This window comes from Sander lucioperca, chromosome 20, assembly GCF_008315115.2.
Source record: "Sander lucioperca isolate FBNREF2018 chromosome 20, SLUC_FBN_1.2, whole genome shotgun sequence".
In the NCBI taxonomy this organism is placed as follows: domain Eukaryota; kingdom Metazoa; phylum Chordata; class Actinopteri; order Perciformes; family Percidae; genus Sander; species Sander lucioperca.
In genome coordinates, this window is record NC_050192.1 from 964,201 (window position 1) to 990,227 (window position 26,027).

Genomic DNA, 26,027 nt, shown 5'->3' on the forward strand with positions numbered 1-26,027 from the left:
TGAACATCCTATCAACAGATTTCACAGAGACTATTTCTTGAGTGGAAAGTAGATCTTTCTGGCTTTAAACCTTTTAAAATTGTAACACAAATAACGTAATTCATCTATCCATGGTGAAATTCTCCTTTGACAGTCAACTACAGACTAGTGTTCTGCTAAGTGAAAGCCATTCTGAATCAATGCAATCCAATACATTTATTTATCCCCAGTGGGACAATTACAAAGATCATTAAGACTCTTGCTCAGGGGCACTTCAACAGGGTAAATGCTCAAACTTTTTTGCTGGTGAAGTGCTGATGGTGCTCCGATACTGGGGTCAAATCTGCAGCTCTGTAATGACTCTCTCTGGGCTATTAAATCTCACCACTAATCCACACACCATTTCATTTCCTTTTAGTGACCAACAGCCCTGCAACAATCTGGGGACAAAGCTTCATTGATTTCATATAATTGAATGGGCTCTGTAACTCACAGCAGTGTATTGACTGTAGATAGTTTGTGCCCAATTATGATTGGACCGAGATTAGAAGGTTACTGAAGACGAGTGCAGGATAAAGGATTAGGGGCAGACTGATCGCTTGAAACGTTTAATCATTGATCATTCCACGGTGGGCCCTACACCGCATCAATATGGCTTTTGTGTGAGGATATGGCTAACACAGGGCCCTATCTTGCACCCAGCGCAAAGCCAAAGCCCGACGCAAGTGTCTTTGCTAGTTTAAGACCGACGCAGTTGTCAATTTCCCTTCCAGCGCCCGCGTCGTTGAAATAGCAAACGCACCTGCGCCCATCTGTGCGCCCATGGGCGTGCTGGTCTTACAGGGAGGTGTGTTCAGGTGCATTCTAGGGCTGAACGATTTTTGAAAATAATCTAATTGCGATTTTTTTCCCCAAATATTGCGATTGCGATTCGATATTCGATTATTTTTTTAAGCTCTTTGTCTTCTGTATTATTCAAGAAAGACAAACAATACATCATTTTATAGTATGAACAACACACAATTACACATTAGACAGTTAAATAAGTAAAAATATAGTATATATACACACACACACGCACACACACACACAAACAACAGTGTATTTTTTTTACAGTGCACAGAGAGGAGCTGCCTCCAGACCCAGCCCCTCCCCCTCGTGAAGTTGCGTGCTGCCGTGTGCACTTGCTCAGAGAGGCTATCGTTACGTTAGCTAGTTGCTGGTGTTCTTGCCGTGGGATTAACTGTACTAATAAAACTGTTGAAACACCGCGGCCACGCTGCTGTGAAAGCTCCCCGAACGTCATTTATCAGTCTGGTTGTTACCCCTCTCAGTGGCAGCTCCTCCACTCATATCTTTATAACGGAGCTAGCTAACTGCTAACCGGAGCTAACCGCTAATCAGAGCTAATCATTGCTAACCGAGCCTTGAGTTCTGTGTGCCTGTATTCATTAACTGCATGTATGGACTCGAGCCTGAATAAAACCCTTCATTTTATTAAAATGGCTGTAAAAGTTTTAAACTACAACTCAGAGTTGTTTGAATGACAGAAATCAGCTCAAGGTACGACGTAGCGTTAGCGTGCTAAGTTGATGCTTTCTCTACGGAGTGCAGACTGATTTGCTCTCGCGAGTCATGTGACCAAATCGCAGCCTTTGCGATTAGGAAATCGCATTTTAACATATCGCGATATTATCGCAAATGCAATTAATCGTTCAGCCCTAGTGCATTCTGGGCGTGCTGGTCTTACAGGGAGGTGTGTTCAGGTGCATTCTGGGAGTATTGCTATCTTGAGGCAACGGGAAGTGATCGCACCATTGACCAACAAAAACCTGGTCTAAAGTCAATAACGCAGCATTTCATTGTTATTTTAACAGCAAATTAGTAAAATGCTCCTAGGCTCGAGCACAGCGCGCGCACATAGGGACACGCGGCAGCACACAAACATGCAAAAGATTAGAAATAAAAACATTACAATATGAAGTAGTATTGTGATATGATCTGACACTCTGATTGATTTATTGCATGTTACGCCCAAAACACACCTATGATTAATTAAGACAAACCTTTTGATGCGCCTGGCGCACAGTCACCCTTTTCTCCGCCATTTAACTAGCAAAAGTGGATTCGTACACGCCGTTTGCTCAGATCGTTTCAATAGGGCCCGATGGCTCACTACAATTACTGTAAATAGTAGTCAGGTTATTTATCTCACCAGCAGAGGTCTTTATTTGACAGATGCTTATATTGATGAATTATCCATATTTGATCATATTTCAATAAGACTCAATACTCTCTTCACCACTAGTGCCGTCGCTGCAATCAGCTTCTCCCGGTTAGGATAACTTGAGTGTTGATGTTCAGGAGGTTTGTACCAGAAGCCAAATTATCTGCAGAGGTCTCCTCCTCTCCAAAACAACCCCTTTTTTTGTTTTACCATCTATTAATCTGCGAATTTGAACTCCATTGGAACGATTACTGGATTGACAAACAACTTGAACAAACAACTTGATTTTCTGTCGATCTACTCGATTAATCGACCAATCATTGCAGCTCTAATAAAAAGCTTTCCAGGAACCTGACAGAAACAATCCTCCCCTTCTCTGGTAGGCTTTTATTGCTAAACATCTGCAGCAAGTGTTGGGTTTCATTGACGGTAGCTTAGCATTATTAGATCTTGGTAGTAGCATGCTGCATGCTTATTGGCTCACTGACGCTGACGAGATTCACTACTTAGGTATTGAAATTTGGTACGGAATGACTAGGCATTTTTTGATACTCGATATTAAGGAGGCAATTCGGTCGGTGCCTTAAAAGTATCGAATTCAGTACCCAGCCCTACACGTAATACTTGGTGGTGGTTTGGCTCAGCACTTGGGATTTCATGACAATGAGAAACATATAGAAAGTCCAAAAAAAGGTGCCATGTGGAGCTTTCTTAAACACAATTATGTTTAAATTCAATGTTTCTCACTAAACTACATTGTGTGTATCCTTGTGGCCTATATATTTGAGAGAGAGCGAGAGAGAGAGAGAGCGAGAGAGAGAGAGAGAGAGAGAGAGAGAGAGAGAGAGAGAGAGAGAGAGGGTGAAAGGTTGAGAGGCAAGACCTGATGAATAATAAAAAGGTCAGCTGACATTTAAGAAGGCTTGGAAAAGAAAACAAAGCAAAACAATGTTTCACAGTCCCGAGTGGACTACCGTCCTGGGATCCTACTGTATGTGAGGGAAAGAGATGACATTTACAACACCTGATAAGGCAATGTCTGATTTGTTTAAGCATGCACACTTTTCCACTTTGCGTCAGTCCATCTCAGATGAGCTCGGGCCCAGAGAAGCCGCCGGCCTTTCTGGGTGTTGATGATATATGGCTTTGGCTTTACATGGTAGTGTTTTAACTTGCACTTGTAGAAATAGCGACAAACTTTGTTAAGTGAAAACGGTTTTCAGAAGTGATCCTGAGCCCACGTGGCAATATCCTTTACATAATGATGTCGGTTTTTAACGCAGTGCCGCCTGAGTTATTGAAGGTCACGGGCATTCAATGTTGGTTTTCGGCCTTGTCACTTACGTGCAGAGATTTCTCCAGATTCTCTGGATCTTTTGATGATATTATGGACTGTAGATAGGGCTGCACAATTAATCGCAATTTTATTGAAATCGCAATATGACTAGTGCAATATCCAAATCGCAGGGGGATGCAATATTTGTTAAAGGTAAAATATTTGGAAATAGATTATGGACCATTTTTTTCTATAGTTTATAGCTGACTTTACTAGCTGACTTCTCTATTGGCTGTTTAAACAGGAGATGTCTCCTACGTTCTAAAACCAGCCTCTGGAGACTCGACCAGCTGACTTCTCTATTGGCTGTTGAAACAAGAGACGTCCCTTACGTTCTAAAACCAGTCTCTGGAGACTCCACCAGCTGACTTCTCTATTGGCTGTTGAAACAGGAGACGTCCCTTACGTTCTAAAACCAGCCTCTGGAGACTCCACCAGCTGACTTCTCTATTGGCTGTTGAAACAAGAGACGTCCCTTACGTTCTAAAACCAGCCTCTGGAGACTCCACCAGCTGACTTCTCTATTGGCTGTTGAAACAGGTGACATCTCTTATGTTTTAAAACCAGCCTCTGGAGACTCCACCAGCTGACTTCTCTATTGGCTGTTTAAACAGGAGATGTCTCCTACGTTCTAAAACCAGCCTCCGGAGACTCCACCAGCTGACTTCTCTATTGGCTGTTGAAACAGGTGACATCTCTTACGTTTTAAAACCAGCCTCTGGAGACTCCACCAGCTGACTTCTCTATTGGCTGTTGAAACAGGTGACATCTCTTACGTTTTAAAACCAGCCTCTGGAGACTCGACCAGCTGAGTCGCAGCGAAACCATCAGCTGGTTTGAGTCGAGCTGAGACGGGCCTGTTCAGACCACTGAAACTTTTCCCTGCGGCGCTCTAAAACAGTTTCCTCTCGTCGTGAATCTTTGGTCTGAACCGGACTTTACACAACGTCCCAACTTCATTGGAACTGGGGCTTGTACACTCAAACACACATCATGATTTCACTAGTTGTCTGTGTGCCACAGGAAGTCCAGGGCTTTGGGCTGTGTGTCTTCTCTGCAAGCACAAGGAGTTAACCATGACAAACAGAAGGCGACAGGGAAAGGATGAAGAGGGGAAGAAAAGAGAAGGGTAAGAGAGAGGCTTGCTTTGTTTAAGCCCTCCATCTTCTAAGTTTACTGACTCCCCAAAGTCCAGTCTGCAAGGGGGGAAAAGACATAAAAACCAAACAATAACCTGGAGGCAGGGAAACAGGACGACTACATTTCTTTCATCAGGGTTCGGATGATCGGGGTAAAGATAAAAATAGTCATTTACAAACCAGGGAGGACGAGAGAAACTGATTTGGATAACAAGCTCAGAGGAAGTTGACCCAAATACTGTACAACGAAGTAAGAACATGAGAGAGAGGCTAAGAGGATGAAATGTATTGAAGGGTGTAATCCAGGTGGAAGTGGTGGAAGCAGATGGATGGACAGGGGTCTAGACACCATAGAAGTGAGACTGGAGTCATTCCTCTTTGGGGAAAATAAACAGGGTTTTAATTAAATCTTTCCCAAACTCAAAGCCCCGATAACAGGTACACTTCAAATCTTTCTACAAGTTTGAAACAAAGAAAGATAATATAATGCGTAAAAGGTTGTATATTAGGCAACATCATCCTCATACCAGATGGGTAAATTCACACCAGCATTTCCACACCGGCATTATTAACTCAATGAAATGTAGGAGGTTTATACGTAAAGTAAATTGCTGAAGACAAAAACAGATGAGAAAAGGGTATTTTACAATAACTTTGAATGCACCACACGGTTTACCAGTTTACCAGTAAAGGCAACATTTAGTCCCGTGTGTGTTGTTTTTTCGACAACAGCAGTGACCAGTGCTAGTTTGAGTCTTTTAGCTCATAGCTTTAGCTGCAGACTGTTGGATGTCCTGCTGTTGGAATCCTCCACGATTTTACACCGTTTAGTTAGCTGTCAGCATTTTAGCCGAGTTTAATCCAGTTACTACTGTAGCTAACGGTAGGCTAACGTTACCTGCTATGTAACGTGTTATTAGTGTTTACTAGTGTGACATGCAGCAATGTTTCTGTTCCCTCTAACGTCTGTTTCGGAGCATCAGAGAGCAGCGCAGACATTTAACTGGCTCCGTAATGAGGCACCGAAATCCGCGTTGCTATTCCGTTCTGTAGATACCGCACACTGGTGCCATATTAGCAACCAGATTTTAACATGCGCCGTTAACCGTGAACAGAAAATTGCGTTGCCTGTATCTTTACACGGCAAACGCGCATGTGTGGAAAGTGGTCGCACAACAGCTGAAATGTTGTGTTGCGCACAAATGTAGTGTTTAAACTTTAACCAAATAAAATATTGACTTATTTTCCAGTTTTGAGATATATATATATATATATATATATATATATATATATATATATATATATATTGCCAAAGAGGGCAACCAGAGGCCACGAAACGGTTGTCAATTGACTCATTCTGGTTGCCAAGGGTCGTTACTGTCGAGCCCTGAAAGGGCTTTAATTTTTTGACTGACTGGGTCGATGGTATAGGGAGAGTTATGTAAGCTCTGAGGCCGCTGTGCTCTTAGGGTCGCAGCTTTAAGATTAAATGTATCTGCAATTTTCATTATACAGAGTCACTGTTGGGGTGTGGTGACACCATGTAAATAACACGGCAGGAAGACAGTGTGAGGTGTAGCGCTCTGTTATGAAGATGTGGAACAGTTGATAGTGTTTTACCTGTGGCTGCAGTATCTGGATCCCTGCCTTGGCGGTCTGCTTCTAGCCATTGGTACAAAGCTACGGGCGAGCCACATGCAGAAAAACATGGAGCAAAAAAAAAGAAGAAAAAAAGAGCGCAATGTCAAAACAAATGCACACAGAAAAGCAGTTTAAGGATGCATAAGAATGAGTAGAGCATGAACATGACACAGACACTATCAATATCACAAGAGCATGGCATAGAATTTTAAGACATAACACACATGGGCTTGAAAGGGAGTATTAGCATCTAAAACAGCACTTTTTAGTATTATTTTCATTAGTATGTTTGAGTGTGACATTCACACAAGACTGTTTCATGAATATTTGGTCTTTCAGTGAGTAAAAAGTGCCATTTCAGAGGTGCAATGCTTAGTGAAAATGTTAAAGATGCATGTCAGCGTCTGCCTTGGATGATGGATCTGTGAGTGAAGTGGTAGCATGGGGTTTAGAGTTAGTGAGCAGTAAACTATTTGGAGTTAAACCAAGCAGCATTTGCACGGCAACAAACACTTCCAGGAGCAGCAAAACCACGGACGACAAATTTAGCTCTCAGTCAAACTCCAGTCCCAAAGCCACGTCCTTTTCAAACACAAATCCCTGAGTTTCTAACACAGGCTTTCTAATATAAATGTGTAGTCTCCGATTCCGACATCCGAGATTACCCTGATGACATCAGCATGACATCACCTGGATTATTTTCTCAGACTTGACAAAGCTCCTCCAGAGCCACAGAAGACATTATACAACTGTTTTGACAGGGTGAGTATTACTTCCTGGATCGATTTTACTCATCTTGCTGTGTAAAAGTGGTTGCATTCCCCTTCAAGACACTGTAAACATATTTAGTGAAAATAGGCTTACACTGTCTACTGTAAATGTTCAGATTACATCAGAATACAAAGAGTTAAGTATACAGACAGTAGACTAATCACGGTGAGAGAATCTCTGCTCTTGTGACTGGAATCACCAGGCCGAGGATTAGAAGCCTTAATCAGCTCTCTCCTACACACTAAACTCCCTAGGAAAAGAGGGGCGTTTTACACTCCAGTATATATACCAACAACCTCACTTGTGCCCTCTGTATGACCCGAGAGAGACTATATCTTCCGGTGTCATCAGGGGATCTGTTCCTTTTTTCTTCTCGCGTGCAGATAGATATGTTTATCCAAAGTGCCTCGGTACAGTTTTTGAGAAAATGTTTTGAACACAGCACGGAAGGAAATCAACCCCTAATCCTAGCAGTGTTGGCCTTCTATACACTTTTAATCTGTACAGGACTATAACTGCCACATTTCAATCAAAATGCTGAGCTAGATTGTCTCTAATGTTGTAAAAGTAATACATGGTGAAATAATGTGCACACTGACAGAAACATGGCTAGTGTACGACTGTATGTATACACACACACACACACAGGCTTGGATTTCAAGGTCATTACAGGGACATAAATACGTTTATGCAGCTGGTAAATTCTAATAATGATAATAATAATAATAATAAATATAGATTTAGAAGTACACACACACACACACACACACACACACAGGGCAGCACTCCAGCACTGCTAATTGTTATGCACTTTATATAATTAGCACTGAAATTCTTGCTGAAGGGTGAATTTGACTATAGATTTACATTTACTATCAACTTAACTATCAACAATATATATATATATATATATATTTGTTTCTGTATTTATTGTTTATTTCATATTATTGTTTCATGTTTGTTTATTCTGATTTAGTGCAATCTACTCTTCACCACTCACATCTCTGAAGTCAAACTGAGAACTCGATCCAAAGAATGTATCATCTTATCGCCCTCATCACCCTCGAGCTGTAGAAAGGTAAATTGTCCTGTTCAGTTTCCTCACTCGACACAGAAGAGGTTATTGTTTTTTTTTCTCACTACAGGGTCTGCTGTGGTGTCTGGGAGGGAATTGAACATCTCGCCAGTCATTCTGTGAAATGAAAGGGTGGATAATGTGAGGGAAACTGCTCGGCTGCCGTGTGACAGGAAAACCTCACACACAGTGCTGCCGGGCATTATCTGCTTCTTACATCCCTGCATCTCAGTCTGTTCACTCTTATCTGCCCATTTTCATGTCTCAGTTCACGAGCTCTGGAACTTTCACAGATAAAATCACTCCGTCACATATCGTAAAAAGATGCAAAATGCATTTTAGACATATCCTGGATCATGCAACCAACACACACACAAACACACACACACATACACATACACACACACACACACACACACACGAACAATGAAGCAGTTTTGAGTGATTTTAAAGATCAGAATTGGCATGAGATCAATAGCAGTATTAAGCTGATTAGGTATTGGGTCTTCATATTCTGCTGCTCAACTGATTGATTATCTGATTATTGATGTTGCTTAAATGCCACTAGCATCTTAATTGCATCTCATGTTGCTCTGCTATTCTTCTAACTCAGTCCTGGTAATCCATTTTACCGTGTGCGCAGGAAATAAATCTAGTTTTGATTAAAAAAAAGTATAAGAATCCCACATGCAGAGCCAAACCAGAAGTGAATGTATTTACCAAGTATTCTGTCTGTGTCAAAGCCTGATATATCTTCTTCCTCTGTGCCACAGAGCTCCATTGTTGTCCAAAAACTATTAAAAGACATCAGTGAGCCACACTGTTGCACTGGGTGACATGTTCCTTCACTCCTATGAACACACACTGTAGTTCATTTTCACTCAATCCCACACACACTACAATTTATAAAAGGCCTAAGGCGTGATCTACTTTTGATTTCACTTGTTCGACTTCAGACTTCACTACGTGTTCTTAGTTTATTTATTTGAAGAGATTCTTTCTTCTTCTATTTATTTAGTTATTTGGATGTGGGATTTCATTTAAACATCTTATTTTTATTTTTTGTTATGATGAAATACAATTTCAGTTGGACTTTTCTCTTTTTTTTAGAGGACCCATCTGTTGTTTTGTTATAAATAAAGGAATATTTCTCAGTCATTTGTCTGCAGCTCATTCTGTTAAATAAATTGTGAGAGAATCGTGACGTGAATCAAATCTGTGAATGGTGTGGAATCGGAAGTTGAGTGTATTGTTACAGTCCTATAGTTTAGTGTATATATAGGTTGATTTGACACGCACACAAGTGGAGTTTGGGTGACCTATCATGGCAGGTTCGTCTGTTTCCTTTCAAATAAGTATGAGCACAAATCTAGACAGTGAACTTGACGCATAAAGCCTTGTGTTTTGGGGTCATTTTCTATAATTAGCTTGGCTTGGACTCCACATATAGATGCAGTTACTTGCAGCTGAGACAAGCCACATTCAAACAGCGTCACACTACAGGGTGTGGACAAACCACTCTGTGCCTTGACTGAATGGGCTACTTAATCTTTAAAAAGGTCAATGGGGCGAGAAAGCACAAAAGCACACAAGCTGTATCAGAGCAGGATCTTCCCTCAGCAGCTCGCTGCACGGCAAACAAAAGCAACAACATTGGTGAGTCAGTTGATCCCCCACCCCCACCCACAACCCTCTGGGACTCTGTATGGATGCAGAGGATTTAACCTCGGGTCTGTTTTCATTATGATGGAGTCTTTTCCACCAAGCTGTCCATCACCTCATCCAATTAGCGTTAGCTCTGCTGTTTATTGGTTTTTTTTGTGAGGTTGTTTGTGTGGTTTCAATCCTATCCGCACTAATTCAGATTTTTTTATATCAAATAATCGTCATGAAAACCTGAATTAAACCACACATGAGAGGACTCTGTGTGTCTGTCCTTCCATTTTCCCAACAACCGTTCATCCGGTCGACTTTACACTCGGCAGGAGTATTGTTGACGACCCAAGGAAGTGCAGCGTCAACATATGTATTAGTAGTGTGATATGTCAGTCCCTCCAGAAAAACGTGATCATGCGATCGCATAATTCAATGCATAATCAGCCAAAGCCCGCATATTTATGCGGGGGCCGCATTTTTTCAAATACACCGCACTTTCGCCGCATAAATTGCCGATTTCCACGCAAAATATGGGGGCTTGCATGATTTCATAATCCCCGCATTTTCGTTGCAAAAAAGTCACATATATCTTAGCAGAAAGTTGAAAAATGTTGCGTTTACTTCACACAAGAGCAGCCATTTTCCCCTGTTGCCATGGGAACGTTATGAAGTGACATAATTACGCGATGTGAATGTGAATCATTGAAAAGCTGTAAACCCCGCGATAAAGCCATGATGAAACCGCAGTTTTTGCCAGTTCCCGCAATTTCATCGCATAAAACTGCATAAATATCCATTTTTTAAGAAAACATGCCGCATAATCAAAGATTTTTGCCCACAACAATCACAAAAAAACTGGTAGGTTTTTCTGGTAGGACTGATATGTACACACTGTGTAATGTATTGAGAGGGCACCCCTATTAGTTGTTACATCGGCGAATTGGGTACAGCTCGCTCTCCGTGGCTCGCTACACTACATCCAAAAACAGAAGAAAGCAACTCAAAAATGTCAAGCATCAGCGATGTAACTTCCGTAACGAACACTTTTGTTACCAGGAATAGCCTGGTCCCAAATAGCTAGCTGTTGACAAAATACACATATACTCTAGCGTTGCTAGGAGACGCAACTATGTCATGGCAGGTGTATTACTCAGGCCCCAAGGAAGCGCAGTGCCCTGTCGAAAAAGCCCGTTTTATTTTCCGATTGGTGGAAGGCCTCTTTTGAGCGAGGAGTAAGAGCATTCTGTTCCCTCGTTCCTCAACTCCTCCCCTCATCAAGGTGTAAGTGTCTGGTTGCCACGGGTTACCCAGGAATTGAAAAAAAAACAGCTGGCGAGAGCAGCTCTGCCATTAAAAAGTGAAAGAGACTGTGCTAAGAGTATGAGGGCTGATCTGGCCCCTGTGGATGGCCCTCACTGCTGCCTCCCAAATTGAATTGCAAAGCAGCAGCGGCGCAACAGATCAGAAACAACAGATCAATGAAGCCTGTGTGTGTGTGTGTGTGTGTGTGTGTGTGTGTGTGTGTGTGTGTGTGTGTGACCTATACCTGCCTCTTTCTCTGCTATCCTCCCGTTCTGGTTCTCAGTGGATTCTCTGGTTTCTACTGCAAGTCTCTTCTGACACTGATGAAACTGTTTTATGAATACATTTTTCCAACGTGCAGGGTTTCACACAGGGTCTAATACTAACTCCCATTATAAAAACTAGTCTCATGATGGCGTGTGTCACTGGTGTGTGACTTCGACACAACATCACACATTAGCCTCTCTCACCTTCTCTTGTTACTAAGAGTGAATAACAGGCAATGGTTGTTTTTTTTTATTCATTTTTATTTAAATTATTATTATTATTTTTTTTCTGTGAATAATTCAAATTGCTTCTTTTGTCCAAACAAGTGCCCAAAACACAAACATTTTCCTTTATTATTATTACTAATATTATTGAATATCATCTATGAAATGTCAAATATCTATCTATCTATCTATCTATCTATAAAAAAAACACCCATCACACCTTTCAATAATCCAAATCAAATGTTGAAAACCCAAAGATATTTAGTTAACAATGATACTGTATATGGCAGCAGAGCGTCTCATGTTTGGCAATTTTTCACTAAGGCCACGTGCACACGTACCAAAACCATCTTTTTCCCCCCCCATCTTCCCCGGCATCGTTTCAAGAATATAAAGCCGCTTTCCGACCGGAGGGATTTTTGCAGTTCCTAGAACATAAAATTCCTAGAACCTTTTTTTTCTCGTGTTCCGACTGGACCAATTTGGGGATTTTTAAATCCCTCTGGCAGCAGTTCCTGTAACTCTTTCAGCTCCTACTTCAGGGCACGGTCTTTTCTCTTTTCCCTTTTCCTCCTATAGTCCCTATGTCCACTTGGCCAGTGAGAATGCAAATGGAAAAAAACGGTTTTGGGGGAGAGTAGATCGTAGATCTGTTTAGAAGTGGACTTTTCCTAGAACTACGTTCCTGTAACTACTTGGTTGGAAAGAGGCTAATGCGTCCAAACGGATCCATTTGTAAATGACTCAACACGCTACTTCATATTCCAGGCCTATAGGTGGCGCTGTTTCTGTGACAGAAATTCACCAAAAAACGGAGAAGAAGAGACGGAGCATGCGTATAAAGCTTGCGCGCTGTATACAAACAGACAGTAGCAGAAGAAACCAAACACGAGAAGAAGACGACGAAAATGGCTAGTGCAAGGAAACCAGAAACTACACAAGCGTGTAGTCCGCCATTGTGGTTGTTGTTGTTGTTGTTGTTATTATTATGAGACATCGTCGCGGGATAAGAGGTCGAAGGCTAGAGGTCGAGGGGTGTGGCGATGACATCTTCGATACGCAAACGAAGACGCAAGGGTGGCGTTTTCAACATTTTTCACACTGGGACCAGGTTTCAAAAAAGTGCGACTTCAGGCAGTGCGTTTACAGGATTCGTTTGGACGATCGGCCAAAACAGTGCAAAACGCACCAAAAAGCGGTTCCGTGTGGCCCCTAAATCTGCTAAAAAACGTGTGACTTTCTACTGTCGGAATGTATGAATTCCATACAGATAGTCTTGTGCATTTTCAACGATTGTCATCAAAAAATACCCATAGTGTACATCAGAAATACACCTAAAGAGTACAATTTTATATTGACAACACAACTAAGCTTTTTGACAAAACTAAGCATCTTCTTTGTGACACATTCCCAATGATGTGACATTCTGATGGCACTGACATTATATATATATATATATATATATATATATATATATATATATATATATATATATATATAAATAAAAATATAAATGTATTATATACATATACAAGATTTACTTTTGAGGAATGGACTTGAGATTTTGAGCAAGGCTTTTGCAGGTCATCCATTGTGCGGTGCCGTTTGTAATAATTGTTTTGAGAAATCAACTTACTGGTTTGCAAACGTTAAGAATGATTCGAGAAATGTACCAAAGCGACTGAGAAAAACTAATGTGGACGATTAAAACATGCTTAGGTAGAAATTCTGGGATTTTTCCATTTATATCCGTGGCCTTTTTGCTGCAGCAGTTGCTGCCATCCTTTCTCAAGCTGAACCTTAACAGTTTGCTGCAAAAAAAAATGGCTTTCTTCACCCCCTCCATCTGTATATCTGCTGACAATCATCACAATAATGAGGTCATTTCCATTAATAGAAACCCCATACAGCCAGCGCCCCCCCTCCCCCCCATCCGAGTGTCAGGGGTGGGGTATTATATGACACAAACTGCATCATTAGAGCCACAAATCACTTAATGCACCTCTAATTACATGCAATAGGCCCCAGGAGAATACATATACACTAGCATGAAAATGCACAAACGCACACACAGTATGAGGAGAGCGACAGTGAGGCAGCATCTCATTAGACAAAGCATGTTAAAGCTCCACCCCTTACCAAGGGGAAAATGCCCAATTCCAACACAACACAGACATGTGGGGCCTGTTGCCCTGCTAGAGCGACAGACACTCTGCTCTAAGAGTGTATGAGAATCAGTTTGTGGAGTGGACTCCAGTAAGGGAGCCTGACTGGCTTTGTTGCCGGGCTTCAAGGTCCTGCAGATTCACATTACTGTGTGTGTGTGTGTGTGTGTGTGTGTGTGTGTGTGTGTGTGTGTGTGTGTGTGTGTGTGTGTGTGTGTGTGTGTGTGTGTGTGTGTGTAGCCTAGGACACACACACACACACACACACACACAGGTTGGTAGTAAGAGGGCTGCAACAACTTGGGATGGCCAAAAAGAGGGCTAAACTGCTTGCAAAGTGCTGTGCCATATCTGCTATTATTGGCATATATGACATATGGCGGAGACGTTGCTATGTATACCCTTAAGAACCGAGTATTGTGCTTATTAAGTGATATTGTGAAGACCTGCTGCATGCCACTGGTCCATGAGTTTGTATGTATTGTATTGCATTTGTAATATTTGTGTCCCTGTATCATTTTCTTCATGTGGACATAAATAAATGGTTAAAGTGTGTGTGTGTGTGTGTGTGTGTGTGTGTGTGTGTGTGTGTGTGTGTGTGTGTGTGTGTGTGTGTGTGTGTGTGTGTGTGTGTGTGTGTGTGTGTGTCCGTCCTTTGGAGGCAGACCAAGCAGACAGACACTAATGAAGCAAACTCGGCAACCGCCGTGGCCCACTACAACACTGTCAGAGTTTCATCTGCAGCATAAAAAGGTACAGGCAGTGTGTGTTCATGGCTTTGACAGCAGGCTTGTGGTCGTCATTATTCACGGTCTCCGGGGCTCGTATGTCTTGTGCTACTTCAAAAGCATCTGCTTGTGCATATCCTCAATATCGGCCGAATACATTAAATCATCTCCCTCGGCAAGCCAGTCATGCGTTAAAAATCAACAATGCATTGTGGGCAGAAAAAGAGCCTGTAGAGTGCACACAATCCCTACTGATGTGGAAATACAAGCTCAAACATGCAGCCACGTCATAAAGCACTCACATCTGGTTGGAATCTGAACAGGAAGAACATGGAAAATCCACACATACAAACTGATCCATTTATCATTGTTTGTCACATGTACCATCCAGACAGATTTGACACATTTCTGTCCATCAGTCATCAGAGCACATTAAACAAGCCTTTACACATATAAACATTTCTCTCAAAATGCACCAGCATCCTAATTACCACTCATAGACTTCACTCCAAATTCAACGTTTACTGTACTTGCAAGAGAGAGATTAAAAAAAAGAATGCAATTTCTGTCTGCAGTATAGATCAAGCCCTAAAAACAGATGGGCCCTACATTTCCCATAACGCAATGATATGGTGTAGTTTAGTGTCTCTTGGCGGGTTGTTTTGCATCTCTTAATAGGCGTTTTGTGTCACTTTAAAGTTATTTTTTGGTCTTTTTTGTTTTAGTCAATTTGCATTTCTTGTGGTCATTTTGTGTGCATTTCTTTGGGGGTGTTTTATGTCACTTTGTAGTATTTTGTGTCTCTTTGTGTTTGTGGTTATTTGTGCCTCTTTGTAGGCGTAAACGTAGCATTAGATATTCATTTTTTAAACCAATAAGCAGTTGTAGTGTAAGTGTAGCCTAAGAAGTCGCTTTGGGCCGTTTTGCATCTTTTCATGGTCATTTTGAGTCTTGTCCAGTGGCCCCCTGAACCTCTTGGTTTACTGGTCCAGTAGTTCATTAGGACCCCCATTAGCTACAGCATTGCAGCAGCTATTCTTCTTGGGGTCCATAACTGATCCATCCATGATTTAGGACAGGAGTGCAGGATAACCGATTGAATGAAGGAGAAAATGGACAGTATCTGTATGCAGAAGTAAAGCTCTACAAACAAGTGTAATGATAGTAGTGCTATCCTCACCTTTAAAATAATGTTTTTGTTAGCGTTGAGAACGTAAACATTTTCTCCACAGGGAAGGCCAACAAAGATTACCCCACGCTGATATTATGTTCAGCTTTGTCCCTATTCAGCAGCAGTGAAGGAAAGAAAATTCTTCTTCATGGCCAAAACTCCCACTACAAATCAGCAGGAGCTGATCTACCGCTCCCATAATGCAATGCTCATCCATTTGGCTTCACCAACACATTCCATCACCCAGTGCTCCACCAGCAGCACCTGCTACTACCACACACACACACACACACACACACACACACACACACGCACACAAAAAAACACACTCAACCCTCTCGTTCTTTCTTAATGGAGCTAGCGCCAGCTACACCGAGCTTTGCTGCCAATGCCTGGCACTGGCTGGGTGAGAGCAGCAGCCATCTGTCTCCTTGGCAACAGGACAACTAAAGATTGAACTGTTGTTGTTAGGGTGTTGGACGGTGGGGAGGCGGCAGAGAACACCTTGTAATCTCTTAATCATTATGAATTATCCTTACATGATGGGGATCCAGGGTGAGAACACAGTGTGTGTGTGTGTGTGTGTGTGTGTGTGTGTGTGTGTGTGTGTGTGTGTGTGTGTGTGTGCGTGCGTGTAACAATGGCCCAGTGTCTGGGCTAAACTGGCTCTATTGGCCCTATTCAGGACGGTACTGTGGTGATGTCATCACTCTTGTCATGCTGTCAAACCCTGCTTTGTGGCGCGGGAGGAGAACGGAGGGAAAAAGAGAGAGAACAAAAAAGAAGGAGGCTGGGGGAAGGAGATAGTGATGGTGGCGGATTCATTTTCACTCAGGCACATGCTGGGGCTGCTCCCCTGGGTCCTTCCATCACGGGAGGCTTTGGTGTCCCCCCGCTTCATGACTCACTGTCACCTCACTGTGTTAGTAGATTAGAAGCTGCTGTTGATCTACGTCGTGTTGAGAGCTCTCTGTGAACTGACCGATGAAAGGTGCACAGATAACCCGCACCCCCCACTGAATGAAATCAGTGATAGGCACAATGAATAGGAGGTGTTTACATTATGCAGTGGTAAAGGGTGATGAGGCATTGTCACGTCCGTGCACTGAGGGATTGTGTCCCTCAGTGGATGGGGGGGGGGATGTGTCCCTACAAGTCCATTTATCCTGGTTAAGCTGCGGTCGCCACGGTGGCAATAGTCCAGCATTCTTTACTCATGACACAATCATGTCAGCAGGCTGCCTGCAAGTAAGAGAAGAGCTCTGCTGCAGCTTCGCACGCCAACTAAAATAACTTATTACAAGGGACTTGTCAGTTAAAGTGCTCATATTCTGCTCATTTTCAGGTTCATAACTGTATTTAGAGGTTATATCAGAATAGGTTTACATGGTTTAATTTTCAATAAACACCATATTGTTGTTGTACTGCACATTGCTGCAGCTCCTCTTTTCACCCTGTGTGTTGAGCTCTCTGTTTTAGCTACAGAGTGAGACATCTCACTTCTGTTCCATCTTTGTTGGGAGTCGCAAATGCTCAGTAGCTAGGTAAGGACTACTAGCCAGTCAGAAGCAGAGTATGAGGGCGTGCCCTGACAGTACCTAGGTAAGGACTACTAGCCAGTCAGAAGCAGAGTATGAGGGCGTGCCCTGACAGTACCTAGGTAAGGACTACTAGCCAGTCAGAAGCAGAGTATGAGGGCGTGTCCTGACAGTACCTAGGTAAGGACTACTAGCCAGTCAGAAGCAGAGTATGAGGGCGTGTCCTGACAGTACCTAGGTAAGGACTACTAGCCAGTCAGAAGCAGAGTATGAGGGCGTGTCCTGACAGTACCTAGGTAAGGACTACTAGCCAGTCAGAAGCAGAGTATGAGGGCGTGTCCTGACAGTACCTAGGTAAGGACTACTAGCCAGTCAGAAACAGAGTATGAGGGCGTGCCCTGACAGTACCTAGGTAAGGACTACTAGCCAGTCAGAAGCAGAGTATGAGGGCGTGCCATGCTAGCAGCTAGGTGAGCATTATAACGTGTGTTCCAAAGTGACCACGTTTGTCTCTGAAGTAAAGACTGGACTACAATAGAGCTGTTTGGAGCAGTTTGTGAACAGTGTTTTCTGTTGGAGATGGTAAGTCCCTTTGGGGTGGACTTTGGGCTTTTTCACTTTGTAAACTATAACATGCACAAAAAAGACACATAACACAATAAAGGAAAGGGTTAAAAAAAAAAAAAGCATAATATGAGCACTTTAAGTTCTATATGTAACTACGTTACGTTACGTTACACTTGTTTTTACCCGAAACATGATCCTTTCCTGAACCTAACCAAGTGTGTTTGGTGACTAAACCTAACCTAACTGTGAGCGTTTCACAACAATAACCACATGATTAAAACTGCGACCGTTGTTAAATGAGCACTTGTTGATCTGCTGCCACGGGCAGGGGGGGCGATCATTTCGGAAAGGGTGTATGTGCAGTAAAGAGTATCTATCTTACCCACCCTATCTTCAAAAGAAATAAGCATATGATTCAGTAGGGATGAGAAACACAGCTCCTTCGCATATTTATCTTAATATGAAGAACAGTCAAACAGGCAGGAAGTAGCTGTCTCAGCTGTTATATATGCGCGTGTCTGTGCATGTGTGTGTGTCAGCAAGTGACAGCTGTTCTCACACCAGCTGCAAGGCTATGATGAGGTAGTGGTGGTGATGTGCTCGATGGGAGTGAGTCTTTGCAGAGAGAATGTATAGAAGTTCATTGTGAAGGCTGCCAGGTGTGCGTGTCAGGCTCAGGTCTCACCTGGCTTCTCTGCATTCATAACGGGTTTTTAACAAAAATGCTGTTCCCACTTGTTAATCAATTCCAGTCTATTCTACTCTGTTTTTCTTTTCGTTATGCATCAATTAAATTCAACTCTTCCAGTCCAGTTGTTTTACATTGAAATCCCTCCAGCCCGAAGGGCATAACCCCGTCTTTCCTGGGAGATTTTACATGACTTTTTATTAACAGTAGCTTAACCCTTCCCGTCAACCGCGCAACTTTCTGTTTTTCTGGGTCAAAATTTTAAATGAAAACTTTTTTTTTCAATGTTTTGGTCGTCTTTTTCGACACTTGTCGCTCCCCCCCCCCCCAACGTTTTTGTCACTTTTTCCAACGTTTGTCACTTATTTCTACATTTTTGTCACTTATTTCTACGTTTTTGTCACTTATTTCAACGTTTGTCACTTTTTTCTGCGCCTTTTGACATTTGTGTTTTTTCGTCCCACATTTTATCGTCTTTTCCCGATACTTGTCACTTTTTTTCAACGTTCTTTAATCAATTCCCCCCCCCCAAATGCTATAAAATTAAATAAAAACACCCAAATTCAATGAAAGTAGTGAACTCCTCATTCATTTTACTTGTGAAGAGCGTTGTAGGGAACCATCCACGTTACCTTTTTATGAAAATTTGGTTGAAAGAAAACCCAAATTTCTGATATAGAAACTTGTTGAAAATGGGTCAAATTTGACCCGAGGACAACAGGAGGGTTAACACTTACAGAAACAATGGCTAAGTAGACGTGATCAAAATGAATTAGTAAATTAAGTTGAATTATAATACAGGCATTTAATGTGAAATGTTTTTTCCGTTGATAGCAGCGTAACACTGATTGAAAAAAAACTGCCAAGTCAAAGCTTTTGAAATAGATTAGTAAACGAGGACAGTGATTCTGTCAAAAAGTATTAAATTGGTGAGTATGACAGAACTCTGTTGCTTTGTCATTACTTGAATACTGAATGTTATTTTAAAATTTAAGCTATAATAGCACTGCTGAAAATTCCGTAGCGACATTATGGCTGAAGAAAAACTAAATTCACCAGTAACTTTATGAGACATCTTGCTAACAGACACAGACAGACGGACGCCGGGGGCGAAAACATCATCGTTGCTGGCAGAGGCAGAACAACCAAGTCCCCGTGTTGTCTGAATGAATACAGACGATGAAAGGAGAGCAGCAGCGTCACACGAAAAGATGGAGCAGCTAACGGCGAGGGATGACTAACGGAGACAGAAAGACCGATCCGAGACGCAGCTAGCCTCGCAGTGATGCTGAGAAAACAATGAGACGTGTGACAGCGAGGGCGCAACCAAAGGGCACAAGAGAGAGAGAGAGATGAAATCAACGGGAATACAAACAAGACTGCCAGAATGAGAGACGGTGGGAGGAAGAGAAAGTGAAGGAGAGCGGACAGCTGTGGAGTCGGCAGAGCCAACGTTTCATCACAGGAACAAAGCTGCTCTTTTAAAGCGGACACGACAGCACACTAGTTACTGAATCCCCACAACACAACTGTAGGAAGCTTACCCTACACTCCACATGTCTGGACCAAACAGCTAAGGGTCACACTTTGGGAAGAGGAAAGTAAATAACAATAATAATAATAATAATAATAATAATAATAATAATAATTTATACTTTATCAATCCCTCAAGGGAAATGACAATGTTTTCACTCTGTTGTTATTACACACAGGCCTGAATTACACACACATGCTCAGTACCTCTACATGCACTAATGGAGAGATGTCAGAGTGGGGGGGCTACCCATGGAAAGGCACACCGAGCAGTTGGGGGTTTGGTGCCTTGCTCAAGAGCACCTTGGCAGTGCCCAGGAGGTGAACTGGCACCTCTCCAGCTACCAGTCCACCACCATACTTTGGTCCATATGGGGACTTGAACCTGCGACCCTCCGGTTCCTAACCCAACTCCCTACTTCTAAACTACTTCCACCAAAATTGGTAGTTTTAGCTTACCAGTTGTTACCGCCAAATAGGGCTGTGCAATTAATCGAATTTTAATCCCGATTTTGATTTTGGCTTCTAACGATCACAATAAAAATGTAATCGAGAAAAACAATTATTTTGCACATTACGTTTTGCAAGTAAAATCTTATTTTTTACCCGGGAAAAGTATGAATGGGTACTTTCACAGTTCACGGTGTTTTCACTGTTGATTTGAAAAACTGTTTCACGGTTTTTAAAATAACAACAAACTGCAACATCTTTCCAAACGTCAACGAGTAATCGTGTTAAATAATGGTGATTCCAATATTGACCAAAATAATCGTGATTATGATTTTTCCCATAATCGAGCAGTCCTACCGCCAAACCAATTCTGAAACTATGCGTTGGGTGCAAACAACAAGAATTCTCAACTAAAACAGTCACTCACCCATCTGCTGCTCACTTTCTCCTCTCAAAACAGAAATACTGGTATCATTCATTTATTATTTCCTGTCACTTCCACTTTGCTTTTTTTGATCACTGTTATGTTGAGCTGGGCAATATATCGATATTATATTGATATCGTGATATGCCAGAAGTTTGGCCTTTTCCTGGTTTTAAAGGCTGCATTACAGTAAAGCGATGTACTTTTCTTGTAACTGTTTATTTGCCTTTATTTACCTACTTAGTCATTATATCCACATTACTGATGATTATTTATCAAAAATCTCTTTGTGTAAATATTTTGTGAAAGCGCCAATAGTCAACACTACAATATCGTTGTGGTATCGATATCGAGGTATTTGGTCAAAAATATCGTGATATTTGATTTTCTCCACATCGCCCAGCCCTGTTATGTTATTATTATTTTTTATTTTTTTACAAGGGCAGTGTACAAAGAACATTAACTTTATACAAAACAAGGAGAGATGAAATTTACCAAGATTTAGTAGATTGCTATTTTACGCCTGTAGTTCCTGGGTGTTACGCTACTACGAGCACTTCCTGCACAAATGTTTCACATTAAAAGCCTTCCAGCAGACCAAAGTGCATAACCCTACCGCTGGAAAGGTTCTATTTGTAAATATTTGCAAGAGTTTTTTTTTAAAACTTTTATTTATGGCAGCTTAGCAATGATAGAAAAAAAGCTGAAGTGATTGGAATTAACGAATAAATGTGCTGAAAAGAGAAACTCTGAGTTCAGAGAGCTCAGAGAGCTCAACACACAGGGTGAAAAGAGGAGCTGCAGCAATGTGCAGTACAACAAAAATATGGTGTTTTCTGAAAATTAAACCATGTAAACCTACTCTGATATAACCTCTAAATACAATTATGAACCTGAAAATGAGCATAATATGAGCACTTACATTTTGAATTTTGAATACTGGCTCTTTAGAACATAAATACAGTCCCAGGTCTGGAGTAAAAATCCGGGTGCCTCTGTTCCCTTTGCAGCTTTACAATTACACAACCTCAAAGCAACCAAATCCTAACACTTAACCACACTGTAAAAACCCACTCTCTTTTCAGCATGCAGCGCAAATTGATTCCTACTTTCTCAGGGCATGCTACAGAAGGTAAGTGAAGGAAAGATTTTCAAATAAATCAATGCACTACGATAGGGTTATTTGACTGTGCTGCAGGCGCACTGAAGAACTCAAAACAGGGAGGGAGGTCTGACTGGGCCTCCTTTCATTTCCTCGATGTACGATCAGAGTGGTAGAGAGAGGGTTTTTTCAGCTCTGCTCATCGAGGGGCACGCACAGATATTCAGTTTGGATGTACAAATCAGGCTCAAAACACACACATTTTTCTTTGACAGCCAGACTTGAAGCAGCCCCGATGAGCCTCTTCAAACACTGTCCATGCTGCTAGAGTGCTGAGGCCACGTCTAAGAGGCCTGCAGCGGACATGTTTGATCTTTAGGGAACATCAGTTCACAGGGCGGTTTGAGGAGAGCACTAAAACCAAGGAGTTGTCTATCACTTTCCATAATTAAGCTGGAGGTGTTTTCATGACCAGAAGAGGTTTTCATTCCAGTTTGTTAATAGCATTACCACTAACAGCTTAGATCTTTATGATCTTGATGTTTTTTTTGTCTAAAAAAAATCTTGTCTACTAAAATTGCCACACTGAGTCTTGTCAGAACATCAGTGAAATAAAAACAAAACAAATGTGTGGCTACTTGTATGTACTATGCATCTCTGTAATAGACTTTTTCAAAGTCCCAGGAGCTGCACTGTCAAATTGTCCACTGAACAGTGTAAAAATATAAGACAGCGTGAAGCCCCTGGCGCCGGTGCATGTACAAATCCACTTTTGCTAGTTTAACGGTGGAAAAGGGTCCGTTCAAAAGGGTTGTACTTAGTATCTTAACTAATAATAGGTGTGTTTTGGGCGTAACATGCAATAAACCAATCAGAGATCATCTCCCATTCCCTTTAAAAGCCAGGCGTGTTTGGACCTTGGAGCATTGCTATTATTTTTATTTATAATCTTCTGCATGTTTGTGTGCTGCGGTGTGTCCCAGTGTGTGTAACAAGCATAGTGTGCGAACACTGTGCATGAGCCTAGGAGCATTTTACTAATGTGCTGTTAAAATAACAATGAAATGCTGCGTTATTGACTTTAGACCAGGTTTTTGTTGGTCAATGGCGCCATCAAGACCAGCACGCCCATGGGCGCAGGTGCATTTGCTATTTAAACGATGTGGTGGTGTTTGGTGTTTTTTGCCCCCAAAGTCGCCTTCCAGGCAGCGCGGCAATGGATGTGTTTAGGGTTAAGGTTAGGGTTAGCTGCCTGGAAGGCAACGGTGGAGGCAAAAAACACCATCGAGCGCTGGACGTTCTTAAACTAGCAAAGACACTTGCGCCGGGCTTTGCGCTGCGCCGGGTGCAAGATAGGGCCCATGGTGTGTTCACATCCTGCATGACAGCCATACTTGATGTACATGTGCAGATCATTTTAGTGTGCGTTTGTGTTATCTAGCGGGTGCAGAAACCCAATACAGCTAAATGCGTTGAAGCCTGGCCAGCTGACAGTCAACCTATAATCAGAAGGAGGAGAAAGGAGGAGAGTAATTCAGTGGAGGGGGGTGTGGAGATGTTAGGCGCTCCCTTTAGCTCACCAATCCCCTTCGGCAAAATTATTTGTCTTGCTTAAATGCTCTCTTGTCTCTATGGTAACCTCCATGCATCCTGTAGTAGCACACAGAAAAGGCTAAAGGGCTGTTGTTAATGGAGGTTACGTCATCCCATTTAAACCCAGGCACATGTTAATTGCATTGCCTTCAAACAGGCCCCTCAGCTCATTACACAGGGCTACCTGAGTGTATGACGGACAAGCAGCAGACAATGCTAGTTAGGGTTGGGCATCGTTTGGATTTTAACAATTCTAATTCCAATTCCGATTCTTCCTTTCGATTCCAGGTTCTTATTGGTTCTCGATTCTGATTCTTTGAGGGGTGGAGTTGAAACGGGTCACATGCTTATTTCACAATTTTTTTCCCGGGCTTTTTTCAACGTAAACTAAAGCCACACTAGAGCGCCGCTTACTGTGCTCCATGGCTGCAACACAACAAGCACCTGGCCGCTATGGAAACCAAAACTTGCACATGTTAAATTGGGAAGCGATGATCGGACTTGAAACCAAATCCTCTAAACGATTCCAATAAAGAAACGATTCCACTGGAATCGTAATTTTTGAAACGATTCCAAGCAGGAATGGGTTCTCGATTCCCAATCCTAATACTAGTGTTGTTTTACAATGAGAGCCCAGAGGACGGGGAGGGGGCCGGAGGTTTAAAGAGGCTGCTTGAAAAGGAAATAACAAAGGCTTAGAGCGGAGACAGACGAGTAAAATGAAGAGTGACAGACATGTTTGTTCAAATGGCCCTAGGGATGAGCGGGACATTGAGGACAGTTGCATTAGCTACTTCAGCCGTACATCCCATACTGCAGCCTTCAAGCAAAAGGGCTGATATAATGGAAGTGGAGAGATGACAGAAAAGAGAAGACACTGGGAGCAGAGGGTGTCCTTTTATTTCAGAACCTCGCAGGAGTGAGTAAAAGCTGAAGATGAGAATAGAGCCAAAAGCTTGAATCACTTTAACCACGATACCATACTGATGTTTTGCCCATTTACTATAAACTGTGTGAGCTATACATTACAGCCTACCATTAGGTGCATAAACGTAGTTGCAGTAAATGTGTGGATTCATGGATTGATCATATCTACTTGATGAGATAATCACTGATTGTGGATGCCCCCGCCCATTTAACATTTATTTATTTATGTATTTGGCGGTGGGGAAATATTGCGCTGTAAACTGTGAGAAAAGTTTACGCAACGGAAATGCTCAATTCTGATATATGTCAGAAGATTTAAATACATTACACAAAATCTAATATGCAAATAGTTCCCTGTTTCTTTAATGCCCCAAATATTGATATTTGTACAGATGTTACAACATCGCCTTGTTACTCCCAGGGGGACAGCTCTGAAATGTGTGGGTATGGGTGTATATGTGTGTATGTATGAGGGTGTGTTGACGGTAACCACTGAGCTACACTGGAGCATAGGGACACAACTCACTGGTGCGTTTCATGCAAATATCCAATCTGCTTGTATCTAATCTGTCAAACCAGCTAAAACATCGGCCCTCACACGATTCTTACTGAACTTCTGCTTTACGTACAACAGAGCAAAGCTCAGATAGAAACAGCTGTGAGCACTGGACCAGCGCATAGGGAACAGTATCAATCCAAAATTAGAAGACTGACTACTAGTAGTCTTACACAATGTCAAAGCACGACATCTAATCTAAGTCAAGACAAGACAGCTTCATTTAAATGACATCTTAGAAGTCTTAGAAAGTAACCCTGGTGTCATAGTGATACTCCTTCTAGAGACAAATGTCTTGGCCTCTGCTGCTTAACCATTCTTTTCGGTCACTTGCAAATCCCCCAAATTTAAGGAAGTGCCATTCTAAATCACTGGAACCTACCTTTATTTTTATTTTACATGTAATGGTGTTTTTTGTTGTTGTTTTTTTAAGATTATTTTTTGGGCATTTTCAGCCTTTATTTTGATAGGACAGCAGAAGACATGAAAGGGGAGAAAGCAGTTGACCAGTAGTTGACTCCGCACCAAATGCATCAGGCGTTTCAATCCGACTTCCTTTGAACTAACGGGAACATCATGACTGATCCTAACACCGACCCCTCCCATCGGTCTGTGCTCCTGTCAGATTTCTAATTTCTGCTGTCCCGTCACGTTTTACCCTTCACTCCACTTGGATAAACAATCCCAGGCACTGGTTCAGAAATCCCTGCAGAATCTGGCTAATCTGCCTTGACAAGCCCACCGATGGTCCTATTACATAACCTGATGTTGTTTTCAGGGGAGGACAGAGGTTCCAAAGTTCAATCGCAAACACAAAAACAGAGTCAACTAACTGGGGACCATGTGGTGTTGGAGGACATTTCGGCTGTTTGGTAAACACATTTTAGGGGATTTACTCGCGCAGCTGTGTGCTGTGACATAATCATACTGGGCCAATCCCTTGCTGTCCTGAGCTCCCACTTATAACA

At 42.1% G+C, this 26,027-nt stretch overlaps 1 protein-coding gene across 13 annotated transcripts in view; it reads right to left on the reverse strand.

Annotated features, from left to right (window-relative positions):
* LOC116042084 (DENN domain-containing protein 5B-like) overlaps window positions 1–26,027 on the reverse strand; it is a 110,871-nt gene that overhangs the window by 54,079 nt on the left and 30,765 nt on the right. For 8 of the 13 annotated variants that reach the window (XR_004896002.1, XM_031288212.2, XM_031288218.2 and 5 more), the window contains exon 2: window positions 6,302–6,361. The exons of 3 other annotated variants lie outside the window; for them this stretch is intronic. Coding sequence is in view for 7 of the 10 variants with exons in the window: in XM_031288212.2 (XP_031144072.1) it covers window positions 6,302–6,361 (60 nt within the window). In the remaining 3 variants the exon portion in view is untranslated. Of the gene's footprint in view, window positions 1–275; window positions 397–6,301; window positions 6,362–7,007; window positions 7,013–26,027 lie in introns of those variants that run through there. 2 more of the 13 variants (XM_035995949.1, XM_031288221.2) reach the window with 2 other exon arrangements.